General features: G+C 36.8%; 1 protein-coding gene across 9 annotated transcripts in view; it reads left to right on the forward strand.

Moving 5' to 3' along the window:
- fryb (furry homolog b (Drosophila)) overlaps window positions 1-24,656 on the forward strand; it is a 117,431-nt gene that overhangs the window by 20,299 nt on the left and 72,476 nt on the right. For 5 of the 9 annotated variants that reach the window (XM_073915006.1, XM_073915000.1, XM_073915002.1 and 2 more), the window contains 6 exons: window positions 13,093-13,283; window positions 18,427-18,480; window positions 19,118-19,257; window positions 20,930-21,020; window positions 22,881-22,960; window positions 23,163-23,243. In XM_073915006.1, the coding sequence (XP_073771107.1) occupies window positions 13,167-13,283; window positions 18,427-18,480; window positions 19,118-19,257; window positions 20,930-21,020; window positions 22,881-22,960; window positions 23,163-23,243 (563 nt within the window). In that variant the 5' untranslated portion in view covers window positions 13,093-13,166. Of the gene's footprint in view, window positions 1-6,150; window positions 6,336-10,818; window positions 11,114-13,092; window positions 13,284-18,426; window positions 18,481-19,117; window positions 19,258-20,929; window positions 21,021-22,880; window positions 22,961-23,162; window positions 23,244-24,656 lie in introns of those variants that run through there. The other 4 variants (XM_073915003.1, XM_073915004.1, XM_073915005.1 and 1 more) reach the window with 2 other exon arrangements.

The following is a 24,656-nucleotide window of genomic DNA, read 5'->3' on the forward strand; positions in this document are numbered from 1 at the left end:
TCACAGCAAGAAGGTCGCTGGTTCGAGCCCTGGCTGCATTTCTTTGAGGAGATTGCATGTTCTCCCCATGTTTGCTCCCCTTTTCCCCCCACAAGACCAAAGACATGCGCTATGGGTGAATTGGGTAAGCTAAATTGTCTGTAGTGTAAGTGTGAATGAGAGTGTATGGGTGTTTCCCAGTACTTGGTTGCAGCTGGAAGGGCATACGCTGCGTAAAACATATGCTGGATAAGTTGGTTGGAGTAATATTACATCAGTATGTGACACATCTCTCATAATAAAGATCAGTTCAGATTTATGCAGATCAGACAGAATTTGACTGATCTTCCTTAAAATCCTTTCACTCAGAGCTCCGATACACTGCACAAATGACATGCTCTGTCAATCAAGTTGTCGCATCACTCCATTCAGAGATAAAATGCTTCGGTTAGTGTGAATATGCTGTTTGTTTGGTAGGGAAAACTTTTTTATTGGGTAATAGTTTTTGTCTTGACTGGCAGGACAAGAGAAAACAAACACAAAAAAGAACAAGAATTTCTGGAAACTTAAAGAGGATAGAGAACGTGTTTGGTAACTCGCCAACCGCTGTTAACAAAAATTAATTCCAACTGCTTTTGCATGGAAACTATTTACTTTTTTCCCTTTCACAATGCTTAAGTTCTGTCCGCTGTGAGTGAACATCTGAGAGATTAGCATCACATTCCTTTACTGATATATATCGGCCATTAACGCAACACACTGCTTTGTTTGTTCCTTTCTCAGGGTTTGCTAAATAAATAAGATGCTGTTGTTGAATGCCACTACAAGCACTCCTGTTTAAACTATTTGAGGTCGCTATTCTTTTATTGAATTATACAATGCTTAAGCGGACAGGAGTTAAATACTTTTGGTCTTTGTTTTGCTAATAATGCCTATTTATGTGTCACAGATTGTACAACAATATTAAGGAGATATTTTTTATAATAATGATAAAAAAAGTTGATTTTAAAATGATTTTGTGACACTGACTGAAGTGAGTAATGGTTGCTTAAAGCTTGTGCTTGATCATCACAGGAATAATTAATGTTTTTAAAACATTAAAATAGAAAACCATGTATTTTTATTCATAATTGACATTGTACTTCTTCATTTTTTATTGTTATTTTGTGTGTGTGTTTGATTGTGTGTGTGTAAATTTTGTTCCTTTTTTAATGGGGGCAGGAATGGGAGCAATATTTGTTTCTATTCTCCATCTTTCGGATGAGATGTTAAACAGAGGTCCCGACTCTCTATGGTCGTTAAAAATCCCAGGATGTCCTTCGTAAAAGAGTAGGGGTTTAACCCCGGCATCCTGGCCAAATTTGCCCACTGGCCTCCATCCATCATGGCCTCCTAACCATCCCCATATCATAATTGGCTTCATCACCAATCAGCTGGTGTGTGGTGACATTAAGCCTGGTTTATACTTCTGCGTCAAGTGACCGGCGTAACCCAGGGTGCATGCAACGCCCGTAGCTGTGCATTTATACTTCTGCGCGCTGTCTCTGTTGGTCTGCATTAACACTTCCGAAACGCTAGTTGGCAGTGAGGTGTAAATGTTCCTCTGTCGAGTTTCTTCGCTGCTTTTTTGCTTTTCCTGAACACTTCCAGGATGTACTAGTGGCTCAAACTCGCTCATTTTGAGGCAGTAACCGGCAGACGTGCAACAACTTTAACCATGAGGTAAACACAGAACAAAACTTTCCATCCGGAGCTCCTTCATGGGACTCCACACTTGTAAACAATCGCTCCATCTGGCTCCCACCATTCCCGTGGCTCTCGGTCCCACCCAGACTCGTCAGCGCTACCAAGCCGACCAATCACAGAGCTTACGCTTCATGTCATTGCGACAAGTAGTTAAATTTTTTGAGAGGTGCACGTCAGCAACGCCGACGGCCACGGTGTAGGGCTATGCATCAGCGCCGTAGGATACGCAAGAGTTTGACGCAGAAGTATAAATCAGCCTTTAGTCTTCCTGGTAGAACTAGCTACATATCTGAATAACTTTTGTAATGAAAACATGCTGCCTTGAAAGCTAAAAGTTCAATTTTTTTAATAAGAAACTATATTTAAAATTATATGTGATTCTTTAAATTTTATAAAATGTTTTTTTGTTTTGTTTTTTTTGAAAAAGAAAAAAATACACATCCCTTATAAATTCTTTGCTCCACGTTCTTATACTGGTAGTATACACTGAGACTACTATATCCTAGCAATCTCTAGCCATACATTTTCTGTTCCTACAGTAGATGAAAGTTTAGACAAGCCCTACAGGTTTAGATGATTCAGTGCTCGTCTCTTCCTTCTTTTCTTTGTCTTTTTTTTTCTTTTTTTTAAACATGAAAAGCCAAAGGGTATCATGTGGACGAAGATTGTTATTATTTTATGTTTGTCAAAGGGCCATTACCTAATGCTCACATCACTATCATGAGAATGAAGAAAACATGATGTCATGGCGTGAACTTGCAGCTTCCTTATTGATCAGATTCAGCATTGTAGTACTTAACCACTTTTTTGCTTTAGAAGTGTGTATGTGTTTGTGTGAGTGCGTGTGTGCGTGCGTGTGCGTACCTTGTATGATCTTCCAATGTTAGTCTGCAGTGATAAGTATCTACCAGCAGATGGTGTGAAGATGCAATCTCATTTCCACACACTCATTTGTCACCATCTGCGACAGAATGAATGAATGAATGAATGAAGCACACATGATCTGTTAGTGATCTGTTAGTGTTGCCTTTTGCCTCCACCAGTTTTTATGAAATGAAATTGTGCATGTAATATTAAAGCACTAAAATATCACAGGCATTTCTAAGTTTTATGAGACATTTTAATAAATATTTCTTGCAGAACACTACTATATTTCTACATATTTTATACGTTATTTTTCTAATTTCTATGTTATTCCATCAATATCAAACCACAACCATATAATTTGCAGATTGCATTTGTACACGCCCACTTTTTCAGGTGTTTTTCACACAGGGTTTTAGGGCTCTGATTTCTTCAATGCAAAATTCAAAGCCAAAATTGGACAATCCAGATAATAAAACAGAGTTTGCTAACAAGGTAAAGGGATAGTTCACCCAAAAATAAAGTTTACAGTGAATTTACTCAACTATTGAAGATCTTTAATGATTCGAAGAAAGCAAGTCAAGGGTCACAGATTATTGAGATTAAAAACAAACACATGCAAACAAGTTAAAATTAACACCAATGGCTACTGATCGCTGAGGTGTTATAACGCGAAACTTTTTATTTTAGAGGGTATACGCTTCAATCCACAGCCTGGTCAAGCAGTTTTCAGCATATGCACAAGTAAAGTAAGTGCTAGTTTATGTTTTAAAACATCGACAAGCTCTCGTTTCTTGTTCTGCCACCCATTTGGTTTGTTCATGCAGCAGCAGCCAATGTAGCAACACCGTTGGGGTTTTTTGCTGATGGCTTGGTATGTCTTAAGAGCTCAGTGTATCATCAGGGATTGATTTGGGCTTGTTTGTATGTGTTTTTTTTTTTAATCTCAAAAACTGGTGTCCATTGACTTACATTATACAAATTGGAAAAAAAACACCACGGGTTCAGGTAAAAATCTTCTTTATTATTCAACCTAAAAAATACTCATGGATGAGTAGATTAAATGTACATTTTCATTTCTGGGTGAACCATCCCGTTTAACCTGTTTATTCGCTTTAACAGTTCGTATCATTGTATATTAGAGAAGTTATTGTTATTACATTTTCATATAGAAACACAGTGTCAACAGCCTGTCTTATTAAAAATCTGCTTATATTTTTAATTATAGTTTTATTTTAGTTTTGTTTTAGCCTATATGTCACGAAAAACACTCCATAGTTCACTTCACAAAAAACTTCACTTCCAAAAATGTTCAATTAATTGTTATTTAAGGAACACTTCACTTTTTTAGAAAATCATTTTACACAGTTTCGGAGCTACCACTGAAAATGAACGATCACCCCATTGTTTGTACCTGGGTCTGGGGACCTCCTGCAACAACTGACCTGCTGATCGTAGGGCCCTGTTCAGTTTATGAACCTTTAAAATCTCACATAAATATGAAGGTGCAAGACCATTAACTGCATTAAAAACAAACAAAAGTAGTTAAAAATAAATTCTGAATTTAACAGGGAGCCGGTGAAGAGAGTAAAAAACAGGTGTAATGTGCTCATGTTTGCAACTATTCGTCAGCTCACGAGCATTTTGCACTAGTTGTAACCGATGGAGTAGGGTTTGGTTAATTCCAACATAGAGTGCATTGCAATAGTCCAGACGAGAACTGATAAAAGCATGAATGGCTTTTTCTAGGTCATGCTGGCTCATAAATGGCAAGAAGGCGAGCTGAAAAAAGCTAGCCTTGAACACTGAATTTACCTGTTTATCAAAATTTAAACTACTGTTCAAGTTCACACCCAAATTTTAAACTACATGGCTAAAATGTGGGGAAGATAATTTGAGGGTAACTTGGTTAGAATTGCCAAGCACAATACACTGTTTTGTCTTCGTTCAGACAAAGACTTTTACCATTTTTTATAGGTGGGCATAGATTTTTTTTAAAATCTAGATTAATCTCTAAATTAGTCTAGATTAAAATGGCTCATTTGAATTCTGCCAAAGGCATTCAGAATATGTGTGCCACCCAAATAATAAGTCTTTGAGAACGAGTTTCTCAAGCCAGGTGGCACATTAGACCAGAGACTCCTCTCCTGTTTCCAAAATGCATCACAAACTGCTTAAGAAACTGTTCCAATATGATAATTGGTGATGAAAGTAAATGATGTTCAATAAGATGTACTTGTGTTTACTAACTGTTTAGTCAGTTAAACATGAATCTTAAACTGTTTTGTAGACCTACATAAGCTCCAAACAGTGATTTTTGATTACCTCAATACGACTTAAGTCATAACTGAACTAAACAGAAATGCAATTAAGACATGTGGAGTATGCAGATATTAGTGGCATTATATAAACTATTACTGACATGTAGGACTTTTTACCATATTTTCCGACAAGATCCACACACGCAGCTGTCAGTAAAGGGCTACACACACACACACATTGCAAAATTCAATGTTTTCTTTCCATTTGGTGTGCGTTTAAATTTTGTGACACTCTTACCAGTTCTTACTACTTATTTGCCTCTAATACCCCAGATTGTCACGGGGGATGAATAAAATGTTCATGAGTGAAAGTTAACCGCCGAACTGCAGTTAAAGTCAGGCATCGATAGACGGCTCGATGGCCAGGTATACATCCACACTAAAATATCAGGGTGAAAGTCTTCAAAGCTTGCGTAGAATAGACCTAGCTCTCAAACCAACTTTGTAAATAGATCAACGGCGGATTTTTTTTTTAGCAGATAGCGGCCCACCACTACCATTTTTAATACATTTATCTCCAGGTCTAGCAGAAGCACTTTTATCTTAGTTTAGCTTTGCATAAATCATTGAATTGGATTAAACCATTAGCATCTTGCTCAAAAATTTCTAAAATAGATCATTTTTCTATGTAAAGCTTGACTCTTCTGCAGTTCTATAGTGTACTAAGACCAACAGAAAGTGAAAAGTTGCTATTTTCAAGCTCTTTGTTAACTGTTAATACTGTTGACTCTATGTGACCTGTAAGTGAGTGCTCCATTAAATTTAGAAAAATGCCCAACTCTAATACAATACTTAAAGACCATCCCCAAAAGCGCTATACAAGCTGAAATTGAGGTATGCGTTGTTGTTGCTGTTAAGGTAATCTCAAATATTGCAAGCAGATTTGCTGAGTGTCAGGGAATCATCTTGAGATCTCTGCAGTGTCATCCTGAAAACATATTTGCATTTTAGTGAATCGGGAACACTGAGGTGCAGTCTTGTACCAGTCCTACCAGAGCAGCACTGCAGTAAACAAACAAACAAACAAACCCCTCCCCCTCTCTTTTCCTTAATGTCCTTCTCAGGGAGACTGGACAACACAAACAGCAGCTCTCCTCTCTCTCTCTTTCATTCGCTCTCTGGGAGCCAATCCTCTTAATGCAGAGCGTGCCTGAGCAAGAGAGAGAGAGCGGCTGATGAGAGAGCACTAAGGGAAGGAGGGGGCAGGAGAGAGATGTAGAGGAGAGAACAGTTGGTGCTCAGAGCTGACACAGGACACGTAGGGGAAGGCAGTGCTGCAGCGTATGGCGCTATAAAGCGGCCTCTCACTCCTCCATCTCTCTCTCTGCCTGGACTGTCAGCGCTGGTCCCCAACCATGGCCAGCCAGCAGGATTCAGGCTTTTTCGAGATCAGCATCAAGTCTTTGCTGAAATCCTGGGGCAGCCGTAAGTATCAACTCTACAGACACACGCAATGTTCTACATCCATGTGAGATGCGGCTACATTTGCGTGCTGACCCTTGTGTAGGACAGAGTTGTTTACTGTATGTTCTGCTGAGGATGCTTTGACATCATAACAACGAGATCTAAATCCTGTTTATATCATGTCAGCTACATCTGGAGACTCTCTTGGATGTTTACGTCCTGCTGTTGGGATTATTGGCATATACATTGATGATGCATTTGTCCGGTTCATTAGTGTTTGGCTGGAGAGGTCGCGTTATATAATGACTGCAGACCAAACGGGCTCGTGATGTGATCGGGAGGATTTGCGCTGTTGTTTTCATCACATGCACTGTCAATACAAGACAAACATCACTGCATGCGAGCGCGCACCACGTCAAGGTTATTCTCTGACTCTCTGATGATATTTGTGACGATGACTGTGATCACAGTGACATCAGATATCTGTGATGATGTAAGATGGCATCGTTAGTAATAATTCGTTCTAATTGCAAAGGCTGAGTGGAATATGGAGTGTGTTTTGTTTAAGTGTTGCTATTTCAAGTTGGGGAGACAGAGAGAGAACGTCTTGTACAGTACACGAGTTCATCTTATTTTAAAATTAGTTCATCTTTTGAATGATTTGTTTGATTCTTTTTTTGTGTTAAATTGATTTTATATCGAGTAGTTGTTAAAACTTTGACATAAAGGTTTCAAATCAAACCATAAATTGAATAGAACTTGTCATAATCCAATGAATATTTTGAATTGAGATTATAAATATGACTAGAACACATCATTAAGTTTAAAACAAACTCTTTAATCTCACAAATGACTTATTTGTATGTATAAAGAAGCTTGTTACAATTAAATTGACTGTTAGAGGGATCTAAAACTTGCATTGTCAGCAGAGGTTGGACTTTTTGCGAAAGATGATAAAGATTTATTTTAAAATCAATTCATCTTTTGACTGATTAGTTTGATTTGTTTTTTTATTATTAAACTGATTTTATTGATCTGCTGTTAAAATGTAGACATAAACATTTCCCCATTCCAGTTTAAGTTTCAGATTAAATCATGAAGTAAATAGAATTCGACTGTCATAATGCAAGGATTATTTTGAATTGAGATCCTAAATATGACTAGAAAACATCAACTCTTTTATCTCACAAATGACTTTGCGTTTACGTAAAGGAGCTTGTTAGAATTGATTTGACTGTTAGGGAGATCTAAAACTTGCATCGTCAGCAGAGGTGGAACTTTCCGCTGAAGGTGATAAAGATTTATTTTAAAATCAATTCACCTTTTGAATGATTTGTTTTTCCTATTAAACTGATTTTATAGGTTAGCTGTTAAAATGTTGACATAAAGGTTTCCTCATTTCAAGTTTCAGATTAAAACATGAATTGAATAAAATCTGTCATAATGCAAGAAGTATATTGAATTGAGAAAATAAATATGACCAGAACACATCATCAAGTTTAAAACGACTCTTTTATCTCACAAAATTACTTATCTGTGTATACATAAAGGAGCTTGTTACAATTTAATTCAGTTAGAGGGATCTAAAACTTGCATTGTCAGCAAAGGATAAACTTTCCGTTGAAGATGATAAAGATTTATTTTAAAATAATTTATCTTTTGAATGATTTAAAAAAAAATCTTATTAAACTGATTTTATAGATTAGCGGTTAAAATGTTGACGTAAAGGTTTCCTCATTTCAATTTAAGTTTCAGATTAAATCAGAAATTGAATTAAATTTGACAGTCAAAAAGCAATGATTATTTTGAATTGAGATAACAAATGTAATTTCCTAGAGATGGTTTGTGGCTGGAAGGGCATCCGCTGTGTAAAAATCTGCTGGATAAGTTGGTGGTTCATTCTGCTGTGGCGACCCTGGATTAATAAAGGGACCAAGTGGACCAGAAAATGAATGAATGAATGAATAATAAATATGACTAGAACACATCATCAAGTTTAAACTAACTCTTTTATCACACAAATGACTTCTTTGTGTGTATATAAAGGAGCTTGTTACAATTTCATTGACTGTTAGAGGGATCTAAAACTTGCATTGTCAGCAGAGGTTGGACTTTCCGCTGAAGGTGATAAAGATGTGCTTCTCTTATACACAAGAGTTATGTTGCTGTCCAGCAGCTCTTAATTTGCTCCCTTGTGTTTTATGGGTGCTGCTCAATCCCTGTGAAGGAGAACAGGTGGCCTGATAACAGTCTGTTAACTCACTCAAGCAAATCCACTCAAATCTCTTTCCAGTTTCCCTGATCTCTTTTTTGCCGCGTGCTCTCTCTCTCCTTAAACCATCAGTTTCATTCCCTATTGCTTGCTATACGCTTTCCAGATGCCAAGTCTGTTCTGTCAGATCAGATCTTTAATTATGTCAGAATTATGTGCTGTGGATTTGTTTGTGTATGATCAAGAACTGGTGAATGGAGAATAAAGAAAAGTAGAGGAATGGAGAGATAGGGAGAGATAAATGAAAGTGCCGTTACTGAAACCTTTTAACACACACTTGAATGGTCTTATTATCTTATGTTCACTGCATCATTCTGTACTTTCTATCACTTGAACCGGATATGATATACATAATTCAGAAGATGGCTCACCTTGCTGATTCACAATTATTTTGTGTGTCTAAATTTAGCTGTAGTTTTGAGATAGAAGTTAAATTTACTCCTGTAGAATACTAGAATAACAATCATTATGCCATAACGTGGCTTATGATGTCATAATACTCATTATGGCACCACAATACCATTAATTGTATCATCATATGCATTATTTTGCAATTATGACATCACAATACTTGTTATGAAGGCTTATACCAATTGTACATATAATATAATTGGAATATCAGTTATGAGACCATAATGCCTATATAATATTGAAGTACCCATGTAAATTTTATGACATCATAATGGGTATTAAAGTGCCATAATATCCATTATTAGGCTAAGTACACTACCTGACAAACGTCTTGTCGTCAATCTCAGTTGTAAGAGCAAAAAAATAATAACTCGACTTCTAGTTGATCATTTGGAAAAGTGGCAGAAGGTCGATTTTTCAGATGAATCATCTGTTGAACTGCATCACAATCATCACAAATACTGCAGAAGACCTATTGGTACTCACAAGAACCCAAGATTCTCATTCAATCAGTCTAGTTTGGTGAAGAACAACGAGAACGGGTTTGGGGGTACATTCAATATAGGGGCTAAACTCAGAAACTCAGAGATCTGCTGAGTTTACGGCAACATTAACAACCTGAGGTATCAAGACATTTGTGCTGCCCGTTTCATCACAAACCACAGGAGAGGGCAAATTCTTCAGCAGGATAGCGCTCCTTATCATACCTCAGCCTCCACATCAAAGTTCCTGAAAGCAAGATCAAGGTGCTCTATGGGCAGCCCAGTCACCAGACATGAACATTATTGAGCATGTCTGGGGTAAGATGGAAGAGGCATTTAAAATGAACACAAAGACTTGATGAACTCTGGGAGTCCTGCAAAAATGCTTTCTTTGCCATTCCAGACTTTATTAATAAGTTGTTTGAGTCATTGCAGAGATGTATGGATGCAGTCCTCCAAGCTCATGGGAGTCATACACAATATTCATTCTTTTTCCACTGCAGCATGACTTTATAATCTATACTGCAGTGTTTCTCAACTGGTGGGTCGTGACCCAAAAGTGGGTCATGGGAACATTTTCAGTGGGTCGCGGAGTGTGTAGTCAAAAAAACATCAAAAATGTATCTTTTTACTTATTTTGCTTATATCAGTATTTTTTTTTTTTTAATCAGTGTGCGACAACTGAACTTTTCCTTAACCACTGTTTACAGTATTTGACGTTTTTACTCTGTAATATTACTAGAATTTGATGCATTTTGTTAAATGACAGCAATAAAATATTGTTTATTTGTAAGCCTTGGTGATTTTCTTATGATTTATCTGTCACTACTTGTGCATGTTAACAAATAAATACAAATGAATTATAATTCCTAAAATTATATTATAGTTCCTAAAAATTTGGGTCGCGGCTTGATGACTACGTACAAATGTGGGTCCCATGGCCAAACTAGTTTAGAACCACTGCTATATTGGACATTATTTCTGTTAAGTGACAACAATTTTGTCTAAGCATAGTCAGACTTTACTGTCCTAATTAAATAATTAAAAATCAAGGCATGATCTTATTTTATTTTGGTAAAATAGGCAAAATCTAGAGTCTTTTTCATATTATTTTCATGTGCTCCCAGAAAAAGGATTTAATGTGTTAGAGTGTGTCAGTTCTGAGGTTAAATATAGCACCACAGAGTCCCTCCCACTCTCTCTCGCTCTCTTTCTCACACTCTCTCTCTCTCTCTCGCTCTCTTTCTCACACACACTCTCTCTTTCTCTCTCTCTCTCTCTCTCTCTCTCTCTCTCTCTCTCTCTCTGCTTTGCTAGAGTTCCAGCTTGACCTTCTCTCAGTTAGGGCTTGCTTCTGTCAAAAGTCCATGAGGAGCTACACTGGACGGCTGTGTTTCTTGAACTACTCCCATAACTTAAGAGCAAAGTCCTGCTAACCTAAAGTTTGATAGGGCTGCCCAGCATGGTGCATGTCCGCAAAGACAGGGCGGGAAAACAGATGGGAATTATGGAACTCTGGTGCTGGTAGAGGGCTAGTTTTGTTTCGGACTACTGGAACTGACACGGCCGCACCATGGAGCTTTCTCCCGTGCGGTGGAGTCGGGCCAGCGTCATCAGCTTCATCAAGGGCCTTGGTAGGTGCCACTGAGCGAAAGGTCTACGGCTGCGTGGGTGTTTTGTTGCTCGCTACGCTTGCTGTAAGGAGGTTGCATTCTGTGGATTCCTGATAGTGTGTTCAAGGCTCATGAAGCGAGTGAAGTATTTCACAATTGCTTTCCAGCGGTTCATACTTTACAGTTTGAAGCGCTCAGGTTCAGTTTTAGGGGTGTCAATTGACGTCCACTGTTTGTCCATAAATAACGTTGACGTTAATGTTGTCTGCAGATGACTGTCAAGCCATCCATACAGCATGTAGTGATTTCATATCAAACATGAATAAATCGGTGACCGACTTTTGCTTTGAGAGAGTTGTTTGGCATCCAGCAGCTGCTTCATATTTAGGTGTCTAGCTAAATCTCATGTCATTTAGCACACAGAAGTAACCTGTCATTCCATTGTTCTACCCTTGACCTGAGCAGTTAAACCCTGCTGTCAGGTCATGAACTCTCATTAACATGGTGTGAAGTTTAAAGTCCGAGGTCTGCCACAGAAATTTCACACTGCAAAATATCAGCTTTACACACAGTGCGTTTTTTTTGGTTGGATCTCATTTTGAATCTCTGAACGCAACTGCATATAATAATACAGAAGCAACACTTAATAATAAATGTCCACAAGACTGTAACACTTTTTTGGTTAATGACTTTTGCATCGACAAATATCATTTCTTATTCTTCAGAAAAGACTAGCTCACATTTCAGATTTAAGGAAAAAGCCTGGTTCTAAGTATGTGGGAGGACAGTGTACGTACTGTAGATGCTGCTTGTTTGCTGTTATTACAGTAGTAATGCATTAGTGTTTCGACTTTAACAGGGTTTGCTTTACTTTTAAATGAGCAAAAGCATGTTCGTGAAGGACTTCTTTGGGACACCTTAATTCTGAACTGGGGATTGCTGCTTATGCAATCCTCATTTTAAGATAATTGCTTCATTTTGAGTTATTGCACGTCTTTTCAAACCCATGTTGCTGCTGTTAGGGAGATTATTTTTTCAGTTCGTTTTTCAACTTGTGACTTGTGAGGTTGCAGGGGTCTATTCTAAGTGAAGCACATGCTTGAAGCCCCTGCAGCCACATGACGTGGGCTCCCCCGGCCCCGGCCAGCCGGCTGACCCCCCTTTCCCCTTTGGGAATGATGACATGGTCATGCCAAAAATGAAAACACCAGCTGCTCCAGTCCTGGCTGACTGTACTCTCAAGGCATAGATTCAACTCTAGGCCGCAACTCGAACATTGATAGCAGCGGTTTCGGTTTATATCTCTGATTTTTCTTTGTATATATTTTATTTGATAACCTGACTTGCATTGACCAGACTATTTATATCTTTGTGGGTTTAGAAAATTACACAAGCTGGATTTATCACCAGCACCACACGACATGTCAGAGCTTGAGCACTGCTGATCCAGTCATATCTAGAACGATAAGCACAAGAATTGAAGTCTATAATTGGGCTGGATGTCTGATATAATTTCTTTTTCTGCAATATATTCATGAATTGAGATAGCTATATGATTTCACCAGATGGCTTGAATACAGCACCTCTTTTTGGATATAATTAGTTAATTAAGCTTGATTCTGTTGTGGAGAGAATCATGCTTCAAATTAATAATCAAGCGTAGATAATTACAATAGAGCAAAGAAAAAAAATAACTGTGCTTTATAATAAACAGTATTCAGATACAGAAATTGAGTTATCAAATGTAAAATACTGTAACACCGCATAATCATTGTATAAATGCATCAATAAAGATGATCTTTATCAAAGTTAAAGTCAAATCTCATTTCGAGTTCTGAACTGTAGCTCTTGGTCAGCTGTAATCCTGATTCAACATTGCGCATCCTATAATGTGACTTTTGCGTGTGCGCATATTACGATAGTAATGCTGAATCTATTTGTTGTGCAGCCATAGTCCATCATAAACTAATCCTGTGTTGTACTTTTTTATTTGTTCCCAGCATCCCCCATAGGAAAACGCCCGCTGCCCCAAGTGAGCAGTGCTCTGGGCGAGAGGAAAGGTCCTGTTGCCACCATGCCGGTCACTGTGGACCCAGAGAGCAAACCGGGCGAGTATGTCCTCAAAAGCCTGTTCGCAAACTTCACCACCTTGTCAGAACGCAAAATACGCATCATCATGGCAGAACCACTGGTAAGAGGCCTATTTTTTTTATATTTGATGGCGTGTCAGACAACTCGCTGCTCGCTATAATGTGGTTCAGTTTTTGCAGCCTCGCAGTTTCACAATTTTTTTTAGTGCAATTCAACATGTTTATTTTTTACAGCGCATTGTGTTCTACGTCCTGATTGGCTGTAGACCATTGTCAATCAATCTCCTCCGTGTCTCCTGAGAAAAGTGTATAAAGGGTGTAGTGAGGGGTTTTACAGCCTTAAAACATCTATAATAACTGTAAAAAAATAAAGTTGACTACTCCACGGATTTCGCCTATCGCGGGCTGTTTTGGATTGTAATTCCTGCGAATAAAGAGAATCAAGAACTTTGAAACCAATATTTATTTATTTACCAAATAAATTTCACCATGCACATAAATAGCTATTTTTCTATGTCAACAGAGCATGTGTTATAAAAATGGGCATGATGGGTGGGCATTAATCAGACTCCCGTGTTTTTGTAATTTTGTGATCACTGAGCCCAACGCAAAATAAAAAACAAATTCCCCAATTTTTACGATCCTGCAAAATTCCTAATTTTATTCTTTATTCCTAATTTGGCAAAAAAAAGCAAATTACCTGCCAAAACATTCAATGCTAAACCAAATAATCAAATATATTTATTTCAGTTTGGAATTAATTGCTTTACATGACTTAAATGCATACATGCTCATAAAACGTTATCCTAAATGTTATCATCATAAGTTATCCTAACATGGGGATGGGGGGTTGGGGGACACACACAGATGAAGCACACGAGTAATTAATATGTGAAGTTAATGCAAAAAAGGATAAGACATCATTTGACACAATTGGGCGGTTTGTGCGTTTGACGTGCTTCAGACTCCAAAAGAAAGTGGGAGCAAACATCTAGCAAACAGACCGAAAAGTAAGCAGCTTATAATAATGGAGATTGGTTCAAGGACGACAGAAGCAGGACATAACTGAATTAAAGGACATTATTTGTGCTTTATATGTATGGCTGGTATTATGATGAGTGTCAAATGAATAAATTAGTTCGCTTAACTATTTCCCTGCAGTTAACGAGAGAAAAGGCTTCCCTGCCATTGACGAGTGTTACAAAAACCCATGTTTTAGGTATATTATGGTAGGGGAAGCCCAAATGCATGGCCTATGTGTGAGGTACATGATGTCAGATGCTCCGGGGAGTGAAATCTGAGAGAAAGCAAGATGGTGGATAAAAATAAGTGTATTACAACCTTTCTTTGGCTTAATCTCTACCGTTTTTAGATCTTATCTTGACAAGAGACCAAAATAAAGAAGCTTTATTTTTGTGATTTGTGTCATTGTGTTAGATTGCACACCTAACAACATAGTAGGCTACCTAATATGGTCAATAAGATTTATATTTTATATATATATATATATATATATATATATATATATATATATATATATATATATATATATATATATATATATATATATATATATATATATATTTAATCACAAAATTAACCGCAAATTTCTGGGAATTACCACCACAAAACCACATTTTTATTGCAAAAAAAAATCACAAAAAATATCATGGAAAAACTAGGGGGTCTGATTAATGGACAAACCAGCAAACCAACCATATTGTACAACAACTGAAGTGTTATTTTGGTCATTTTAAAAATACCTTAGCCAAGGTCTGTCTCAAAAGTGGTATGGTATTATTACCTCCCAGAACTGTATTGAATGGTCTCGCCCCTTCAAAAGCCATCGCGTGTTCATTTAGTTTCGTCTTTGTCTTCTAAAGCACAAGTAATTTATTATAAATACATTATTCAGAAATGTTTATACAATATTCCAGTTTAAGTATATGTTGCATGTTTGGATGGGAACGTATCTAGTCAAACAGTTTGTTAGCATGTGGATCAGCTGACACAAGACCCCAAATGCAAGTAAATGACGTCTGTCCCATATAATAAGCAGTCGCGGCAAGTTTGGTTTTTGCTGATTGTCTGGCATGTTGAGCTGTCTAGAAAACAGGAAGTTTACAGTACACTGTCTAATCAGTTACACAGAAGAGGAGAGACATCTAACAGCCCTAGCACACAAGTTATTCATGACTCTGCTGTGGCTTTCATTTGTAATTGCTTTAGCTGGCAGTCATCGAACGTTAATACTTCGCAATATATCTTCAAACTGCACTAATAGCCGTGAGATACTGTGTCTGTTTTTGCCGCAGTGGCTCAGGTTGCCTGGTCTCCGTGTATCACTGTAATCCCATTATGCAGGAGTCTGGATTTAAGTGGACAGGAATGGGTTTCATCTGCTTGGTATGTTCAAGCCAAAAAGCTCACGGACAAAGCGGGAAACAGTCAAAGATCTCAGTAAAATTATTGAACTTATCTATCTGTGTTGTTCATTCCTTGAACGATATTCCACACACAGACAGTGCATGCTTGAAGCAGATTAATTCATTTTTAGCACCTGAACCAGACGTTCCCTCCAACTTCAGTGTTGTTATGGTGTTTCAGCTAAAACTCATTTGAAGCAGAGGTCTTTTTCATTTTTTAATATGTTCATTAAGTATTTGCCAGGCAAATTTTTTTTTTTAATTTACTTGCACAGATTAATTATTTACAGCAAGAATAGCAGTTTGCATTAAACAAAATAAATAGAGTCAGTTTTAATTTCATAAAGATTTTAATTGATAGTTATACCAAAAATGACATTTCTGTCATTTTCCCACCCATGACAGAGTTATTATTTTTTTTATTCCGTTGAAAAAAAAAAGGTATATCGATGAGTATTTGAATACATTTAGTTTGTTTTTCCTGTTATGGAAGTCAGTGGTTGCCGTTTCCCGACATTTTTCAAAATATCTTATATTATTTTGAACAGAAAACAAATACCGAATTGAAAAAATGGTGATTTATTGGGTGGTTTCAAATTTCTTTTTAATGGCATATCCAGGGTGGCACGGTGGCTTAGTCGTTAGCACTGTTGCCTCACAGCAAGAAGGTCTCTGGTTCGAGTCTTGGTTGGGCCAGTTGACATTTCTGTGTGGAGTTTGCATGTTCTCCCTGTCTTGTTGTGGGTTTCCTCCAGGTGCTCTGGTTTCCCCCACAGTCTAAAGATATACGAAATAGCTGAATTGGGTAAACAAAAAATGGGTGTTTCCAAGTATTGGGTTGCAGCAGGAAGGGCATCCGCTGCATAAAACATATGCTGGAATAGTTCATTCTGCTGTGGCGACCCTAGATAAATAAGGGATTAAGCCGATGGAAAAATCAATGAACGAATTACATATCCTGAGTTTTCTCAGAATAGCCATTTACTAGTATGCATCTAGGATTAGGCCAATACATTTTATTGACCGCAGTAACTTTGCATATGATTGATGTTTAAGAAACAAAGTGCAACTACCCTAATAACCAATTTGTTAAAGGCCAATTCAAAACCCGACAGACAAACGCCATCAAACAAGTTAGCTGTTGTATTTAAAATGTGGTAAAAACATCCTGTCGTTCACACTGCCCCAACAATTGGCACGTGCAATAATTACATTAATTAATTAATCATTAGCCGCTTTTCCACTATCGTGCCGAACCGTTCTAAGAACACTTTGATATGGTTATGATTGTTTATCCACTGAGCCTGGAACAGCGGCACGGTTAGACAACCGTGCTGAACTGTGCAGACAGATTCTGTGTTGACGTTGCGGCTGTTGCTAAGCTGGGTCAGCGGAAGCATGCTAGTCATCAGATATCCACAAGTAAAAAACACCAAATTTTAATATAAAAATGATCCAGGTCTAAACGATACAGTTTGAAAAGGGTTTTAAAACCGTAGAGCAGTCTCTGGCAGAGAAGTGAATAGCTCATCACATTCTTACGAAGATCTTTTATTTATTAAAGTTATTATTTCATTGACTTGAATATAATTAACCATGTGTGACATAACTACTACGCTTCATCTATAATCTTAAAATAATAAAATAGCCTAAAAAATCCTATCATACTGCTCAGACATTCCACAATAAAATACATGGCAATTGAACATATACAGCTGGGTGAAAACAAACTCCAACCAATGGCAACAGATGCCGACAGTTGTGAAACATTAAATTCATGTTTTCTTGTATTGCGCTTCTCATAATAATTATGATTCCAAAGCAGCTCCACAAAGATGCACAGCAGTAAAAATCTGAAAAGTTAATGGTATATATTTTAATCTTAACTTATATCTTATATCTCATGTTTTATAAATGTATATCTTGATAAAATAATACATGTTCAATGAAGTCAATTTCTGTATTAAGTGTTTGTTGTTCTTAAAATTGTCGAATCATTGGGATTATCTCTTCAAGCTCTCATAGGGTTGGCATCATCGCTCTTGGAAATAGTGATCCAACAAACTCCAACAGGCTTGTTTGTTGGCGTTCGTCTGTGTGTTTTGAATTGCCCTTTAGAAGCAGAACTCAAACCATGACCTAGACATCTATATTCAACCTGTCTGTTGAATCCCAGCTCCTATTTGCCCTTTCATCTGACCCTGTCAACCCTCTTTAGCCTGAAAGCGTGCTCGTGTGTCTACATGTTATGAGGTTAATCAGCTGATTTGACCCCCAGACCCAGCTTCAGTTAAGTTGTTCTCCTTGGAGTTGAACTCCTTGGCCCACTTTCCTGCTCTACATGTGCATTAAAGCTTAGATATCTTTAGATTGTTTGGTTCTGATGAATGAGCTTTACATAATTCTATTGTTATAGAGCTAAGAATTAAAAAAATGAGCCTTTACTGGTTGGTGAAGCCACTGAAAACGCTCAGATGAGACACTAAGACAAGGTTTTATTGCATTTTCTACTTTTAGAGCATTTTCTACTTTTTTTATAGCAAAAACCTGGAATAATGTGTTCAGTAAAGCTGAGAGTACAACATTTTTATTGGCAGACTGGTCGAAATATTTAATAAACCAACACTTGGGAGTTTATGTAGAAGTTTGAAGTCTGAGAAGGTCTACAGGCATAGATTGCGTGTGGTCCTTCTGGTTATGTGTTTATTTTGGTGATTTTCAAGTTCATGCATTACAAAAGAAACATTGTTCACCCTGCTGGGAATCTGCAGCTGATGATCTACAATACTAACTGTACGTTCTTTTTGATGTCCTGCAGGAAAAGCCCCTCACCAAATCTCTACAGAGAGGAGAGGACCCGCAGTTTGACCAGGTAAAATCAAGTGGCATTTTCCACATCCTTCCTAATTTTATCCCATCATTGCTCAGACACAGTTTTGTTGTCAGTTCTCAATCATTTGATAGCTCTATGGTAGATTGATGCTGGGAAAGAATGACAAAGAATAAATGAATGGGCTGCTATGCTATTAAACTTTCACTGCCCTTCTGTATTGGCAGGCTAATTTTTCGTCATCATCAGTCAGACCCTAAGAATAGCATTCCTGTAGCTGGTGCTGTGCTGTCCTGACTTTACCCCTCTCTACTGAATTCTTAAGCAGCCCGTGTGTGTGTGTGTGTGTGTTTGCGCACAAAAACATCTCACAGTGGTTGGGGGAATACCAGGCCATCTCTGCCTATACACCCCTCCCTTCATCTGTTTGGTTTAGCCCAGCCTGTGTGACCACATCATCCACTCCCTCAATCTCATTCTGGCTGATTTCTGTTGACCCGAATTATAACATTTCATGCACAATCACTTATGTTGCATACCAACTCTTATACTATGCGCTAAGTTCTTAATTTATTAAGTACATTAAATCAGTTATTAATCGGTTTGCACTGTACAGTTACAGTAATGTGACAAACACAGTGCTAACTGTTGATGAGCAATTTCCTCTTTCTTTCCACAGCTGATCAGCACTATGAGCTCTCTTGCAGAGTATTGTCTTCCGTCCATCCTGCGGACACTGTTTGACTGGTATAAAAGACAGAACGGTTTGGAAGACGAGTCCCATGAGTATCGGCCACGTGCAAACACCAAGTCTAAAAAGTGAGCTTACATTTAAAGTTTCATTTCTAAACTATTTCCTGGTACACATTATACCAGTGTTTCTCAACCACGTTTCTGGAGGACCACCAGGTCTGCACATTGTCCATGTCTCCATAACCATTCACACCTGATTCAGATCATCAGCTCATTAGCAGAGACTAAGGCCCCGTTTACACTAGTGCGTTTTAGTTTTAAAACGACGTTTTAGATCAAAAACGATTCGCGTCCACACTAGCGTTTCACCTAGCGTTTCTGAACATATCTCCGTCCACACTAAGCCATCAAAAACATATATCGCGTGACCAATCGCGCACTCTGGGAATGTGCATTCTAGTATAAACAGGAAGCATATGTCTTGCTTGGCATTTGGTGATTGTTAGTTAACAAACCCCGGTTGAACAATGAACAATTGATGGCAAGAAAGCAAAAGTAGTATTTTTGTGGACAGATGACGAGGTCGAGTTGTTACTAAACGTAACAAATGAATAACTGCACAATGGCGCCTAAAACAGACAATAGTGCAAACAACGCTCGCATTTCTGTGTCCGTGTTGTTGTTTACAGTGTAGGCTGGTCTGCTGTCTTCCGGTAGCGTTAAAGCCATGTGTTATAGTCATGTGATAGGGGCTTGACGAATAAGGGAAGGATATGACACAAAAGCCCCAATCAGGTAGCGAATGTCGGCAGCCCCGCCTCCGTTTTCAGATGTCTCCGTTTTTTCCCCATTCACACTGAGACAGAGCAGCAGCGTTTCAGAATGAAAACGGCTTCTTGAGCGTTTCCAAAACTCTCCATTTTTAGCGCTCGAAAACCCCGGCAAAGTGTGGATGGATAGCGTAACCGAAGCAAAACTTATGCGTTTTCAAATTAAAACGCATAAGTGTAGACGGAGCCTAAAAGACCTGTAATGGGTGTGACAGACCAAGGAGACATCCAAAACATGTAGTGTTGGTGGTCCTCAAGGAATGTGGTTGAGAACCACTGCATTTTACAATATAGGTTTTTGATAACAACTTTTGTAACTTCAAAAATGCTGGGGTTATATTAGTTAGAATTTTGTTTGTAGAATAAATTTTAATGTATGCACAAAAGTTCCCATTTTAGAGATATAATCAGATTGAATGTCTTTAGCATTAGCGTGTTAATAGTTTTCTGTGTGAGTGTGTGTGTTTATGTATGTGTGATCTGGTGTGGATGGGAGTGTGTGATTGATGGGTGACATCAGGAAGCCTCGCCTTCATCTTATGAAACACAATCTCTGCTGCGGTGCATTGCTCAGCAGCTCATTTGATATTAGGCCAGTAATAGCTGTAGCACTGTGATGATCGGCTGTTTTCGAATAGTTGAACCAACAAGATTAGCATGCGTCATGTTTTTCAGCGTGGGCATTTTATGCAAGCTTACATTCGTATTTATGTTTAATTGTTTGTTTTAGAAGTGGATCCTTTGAAACTTGCTCTTATTGGTGCCTTAATGTTGACGCAAATTTGGGGTAAAGGCAAGGCAGAAATATCTCTGCAGATATGATGTCCAGGGGTCATAATCACAAAGCACCTTTTGGCAGTTGGGTTTGATTGCATCAGTGCATTAGAATCAAACACAGATTTGCAGCAAGTTTATATCTTTGACTAAACAAGCAGTGATTAATTAGCAAAACTCCATCTGTCTTTCAGTGATGAACAGCAGAAAGATTATCTGATGGAGAGGAGGGATTTGGCAATCGATTTCATATTCTCGCTGGTGCTTATTGAAGTTTTAAAACAGGTAGGTTGTAATCTATGAACACAAAATTGACAAACTACATTGCAATAATGGAAACAATAAAAAGATTGCATGCATGCACAGTTGAAGACAAAATTATTAAGCCGCCTGTAAAATTCTATTTCAAATATTAATATTTTCTTATATTGTTCATTCTTTATCTGGACAAAAGTTGTTGCTTTAAATTTGACTGGAAAAAAGAAAATTCTATGTTTAAAAAAACTGTGAATATCATTAGCTCTCTTAAGAAATTATTCTTTTGTTTTATTGGCTAATGAACAAACCACTATTATCCAAAACCTTTCCTAATTCAGCCATCTTTCCTAGTTACCTAATTAATCTAGTTAAGCCCTTGAATCTTTAATCTAATCTACAGGTATCTTGCAAAATAAAATAATATATCTAGTAAAATGTTATGTGCAGTCATCATGGCATAAACAAAAGAAATAAGTTATTAAAACTATTATGTTTAAAATGTTTAAATGATCTCTCCATTAAACAGCTCTTGAGAAATATTTAAAAATGATTCAAATTTCATAGAAGGGGGAAATAATTATGTCTTCATCTGGATATTTTCTATATACTGTGTGTATGTATGTATGTATGTATGTATGTGTGTGTGTGTGTGTGTGTGTGTGTGTGTGTGTGTGTGTGTGTGTGTGTGTGTGCGCGCGCGCGCGCGCGCGTGTGTGTGTGTGTGTGTGTGTGTGTGTGTGTGTGTGTGTGTGTGTGTGTGTGTGTGTGTGTGTGTGTGTGTATTTTTTTACAGCAGGTGTGTTATGTTATGTTATGTTATGTTATGTTATGTTATGTTATGTTATGTTATGTGATGTGATGTGATGTGATGTGATGTGATGTGATGTGATGTGATGTGATGTGATGTGATGTGATGTTGATGTGATGAATTTATAGTGAGTTTATATTTTATTTACTTGTTATATATGTATATACTCTCAAGCTCGATATTATTTCTACCCCTTGCACATTCTGACTTAAACTTACTTTTATGCAAACAGCAAGTTTTTTTGACTGCAAATGACGCAGGCTTCTCCCAAAAGATAATAAAATGATGTACAAGTGACATCATTGTGGAAAAAAATATTTCTCAGGTTTAATTTACATTTGAACAAAAACTTTAATTTAGAATTCCCACATGGTTATGAATCATTTTGGGGTAATAATTAAATTTTTAATAAATATGAATAAATAAATAATAATTTAATAAATAATAAATAATAATAAATAATAAATAATAATAATGTTGCTGTATTGCTTTCTCGATTGCTTTATAAACTGTACTTAATTTATATATACAGTTGAAGTCAGAATTATTAGACCCATTTTGATTTTTTTTTTAAATATTTCCCAAATGATGTTTAACAGAGCAAGGACATTGTCACAGTATGACTGATAATATTTTCTCTTGGAGGAAGTCTTATTTGCTTTATTTTAAATTTTTTAAAAAACATTTAAGATCATAATTATCCTACAGAACAAACCATCGTTATACAATAACTTGCCTAATTACCCTAACCTGCCTAGTTAACCTATATAACCTAGTTAAGCCTTTAAATGTCACTTTAAGCTGTATAGAAGTGTCCTGAAAAATATCTTGTAAAATATTATGTACTGTCATCATGGCAAAGATAAGATAAATCAGTTATTAGAAATGAGTTAATCAAACTATTATGTGTAAAAATGTGTTGAAAAAAATCTGCTCTCTGTTAAATAGAAATGGAGGGAAAAAAGGGGGGGTGGGGGGGGGTAATAATTCTGACTTCAACTGTATGTTATTAAAATGTAAAATTTTTTTTGTATTATGTCATTTCTTTCTGTTTACTCATCATATATCTCTCTTTGCAGATCCCTCTCCATCCTCTCCTGGATGGCCTCATTCAGGAAGTCATTAACCTGGCCTTCAAACACTTCAAGTACAAAGAGGGGTAACGATCCATTTAAGTTATTTCCGCCATAAGCCATTTATTGTCCTGCATGTATTTGCTTGAGTTAATTTGCAAAATAAGCATGTTCCACCATTTTAATCTCCACTTAGTCAAATGTACTCACTGTAAACTGTAAAAATGTGGTTGGATTTTAAAGGAGAGCGAATGATGTTATTTCTCACAATGATGTTATGTCACGCAGGTACCTTGGACCCAACACGACCAACATGCACATAGTGGCCGATCTGTATGCAGAGGTTGTCGGTGTCGTTGCTCAGTCCAGGTAAATCAAGCAACAAAATCAGCCACACTGAACATATTTAGCACCAAATTTAATAGAAGCATGCATTTTGGTTATAAAAGGCTGTATTAACTAAAGGCATGCATTGAAAACATAGGGATAAACAGAGTTGTTTTTGAGGCAGACCTTATTATATTTGCATTTTAAGAGATTACCTTATTGATGCAAAATATATAGAAGTAAAAGAACTTATAAATGGATCAGAGATAAGATTTACTCCATTTAGTGACAAGAAATTTACTGGCATTTCCTATTATTTAATAAAAAATAAAAAAATAAATAAAATTATATATATATATATATATATATATATATATATATATATATATATATATATATATATATATAGTATTTTGTTTTATAATAATTATTGTCCTATATAATAATGATACAATGGCTATAGTAAGTAAGTAATGTGTATTTATATAGCGCATTTATTGTGTATGGCCATATCCCCAAAGCCCTTCACAATCATGAGGGGGCGTCTCATTCGATAGATTTTATTTATTTACTTATTTTATTTACTTTATTTATTCATACAGGGACAATGTACAACATGACATGTTGTGCCAGAGTCAGCTATAAAGCTAATTTACATATGTATTCCCTAGGCAGGAAGTAACAAATTTAACAGTTATAACAAATACAATATACACTTACAGTACAATAAATACAACACATCATTGTCAATAAAATGAAATCAAATCAGTGGCTGCATATTTGATTTTGTTTTAGCCAAATTTTAAGAACAGTTTTAAAATTATAAAAAGTGCTGCTCTCTCTGATATACACTGGTATTTTATTCCATCTTTCTGCTGCTTTAACTGAAAAAACTGATTGTCCAAAAGCAGTTCTCTTAAGTTTAACTGAACAATCACCTCTAACAGATGACCTAGTCTGTCTTTTATTGTCCTTGCTGACAATCACACATTGATGGTGCTCACTTACAGTATAGTGTCCCCGTCAGTTATTATGCAGACAAAGTGTTTACATTTTTAATTTGTGCCACTTTTTTGTAGATTATGTTTGTAGCAATGTGGTCTCACATTGCTTTGCCATGTTTGGTAAATCTAATTTTTAATATTTTATTAACAAATACTATTATAAGTGCTTTTGTAAAACCCTGTGATATTAAAGGGATAGTTCACCCAAAAAGTAAAACGTGCTAGGGCTGCACGATATTGGAAGAAACTAGCATCGCTATATTTTGTTATTGTGTGAAAGATATTGTGATATGAATATAATTTCAACAGATTACTTTAACATATGGATTTGGGAAGAACTTTTGATTGATTGATGAGATTCTGTAGGTGCAACTGCATAAAATATAATAAACAATCTACAAGCATAGATAAATTGCAATAAAGAAAAAGTTGCAAATGAAATAAACATAGT

The sequence above is a fragment of the Danio rerio genome, chromosome 10 (assembly GCF_049306965.1).
Source record: "Danio rerio strain Tuebingen ecotype United States chromosome 10, GRCz12tu, whole genome shotgun sequence".
NCBI classification, from domain to species: domain Eukaryota; kingdom Metazoa; phylum Chordata; class Actinopteri; order Cypriniformes; family Danionidae; genus Danio; species Danio rerio.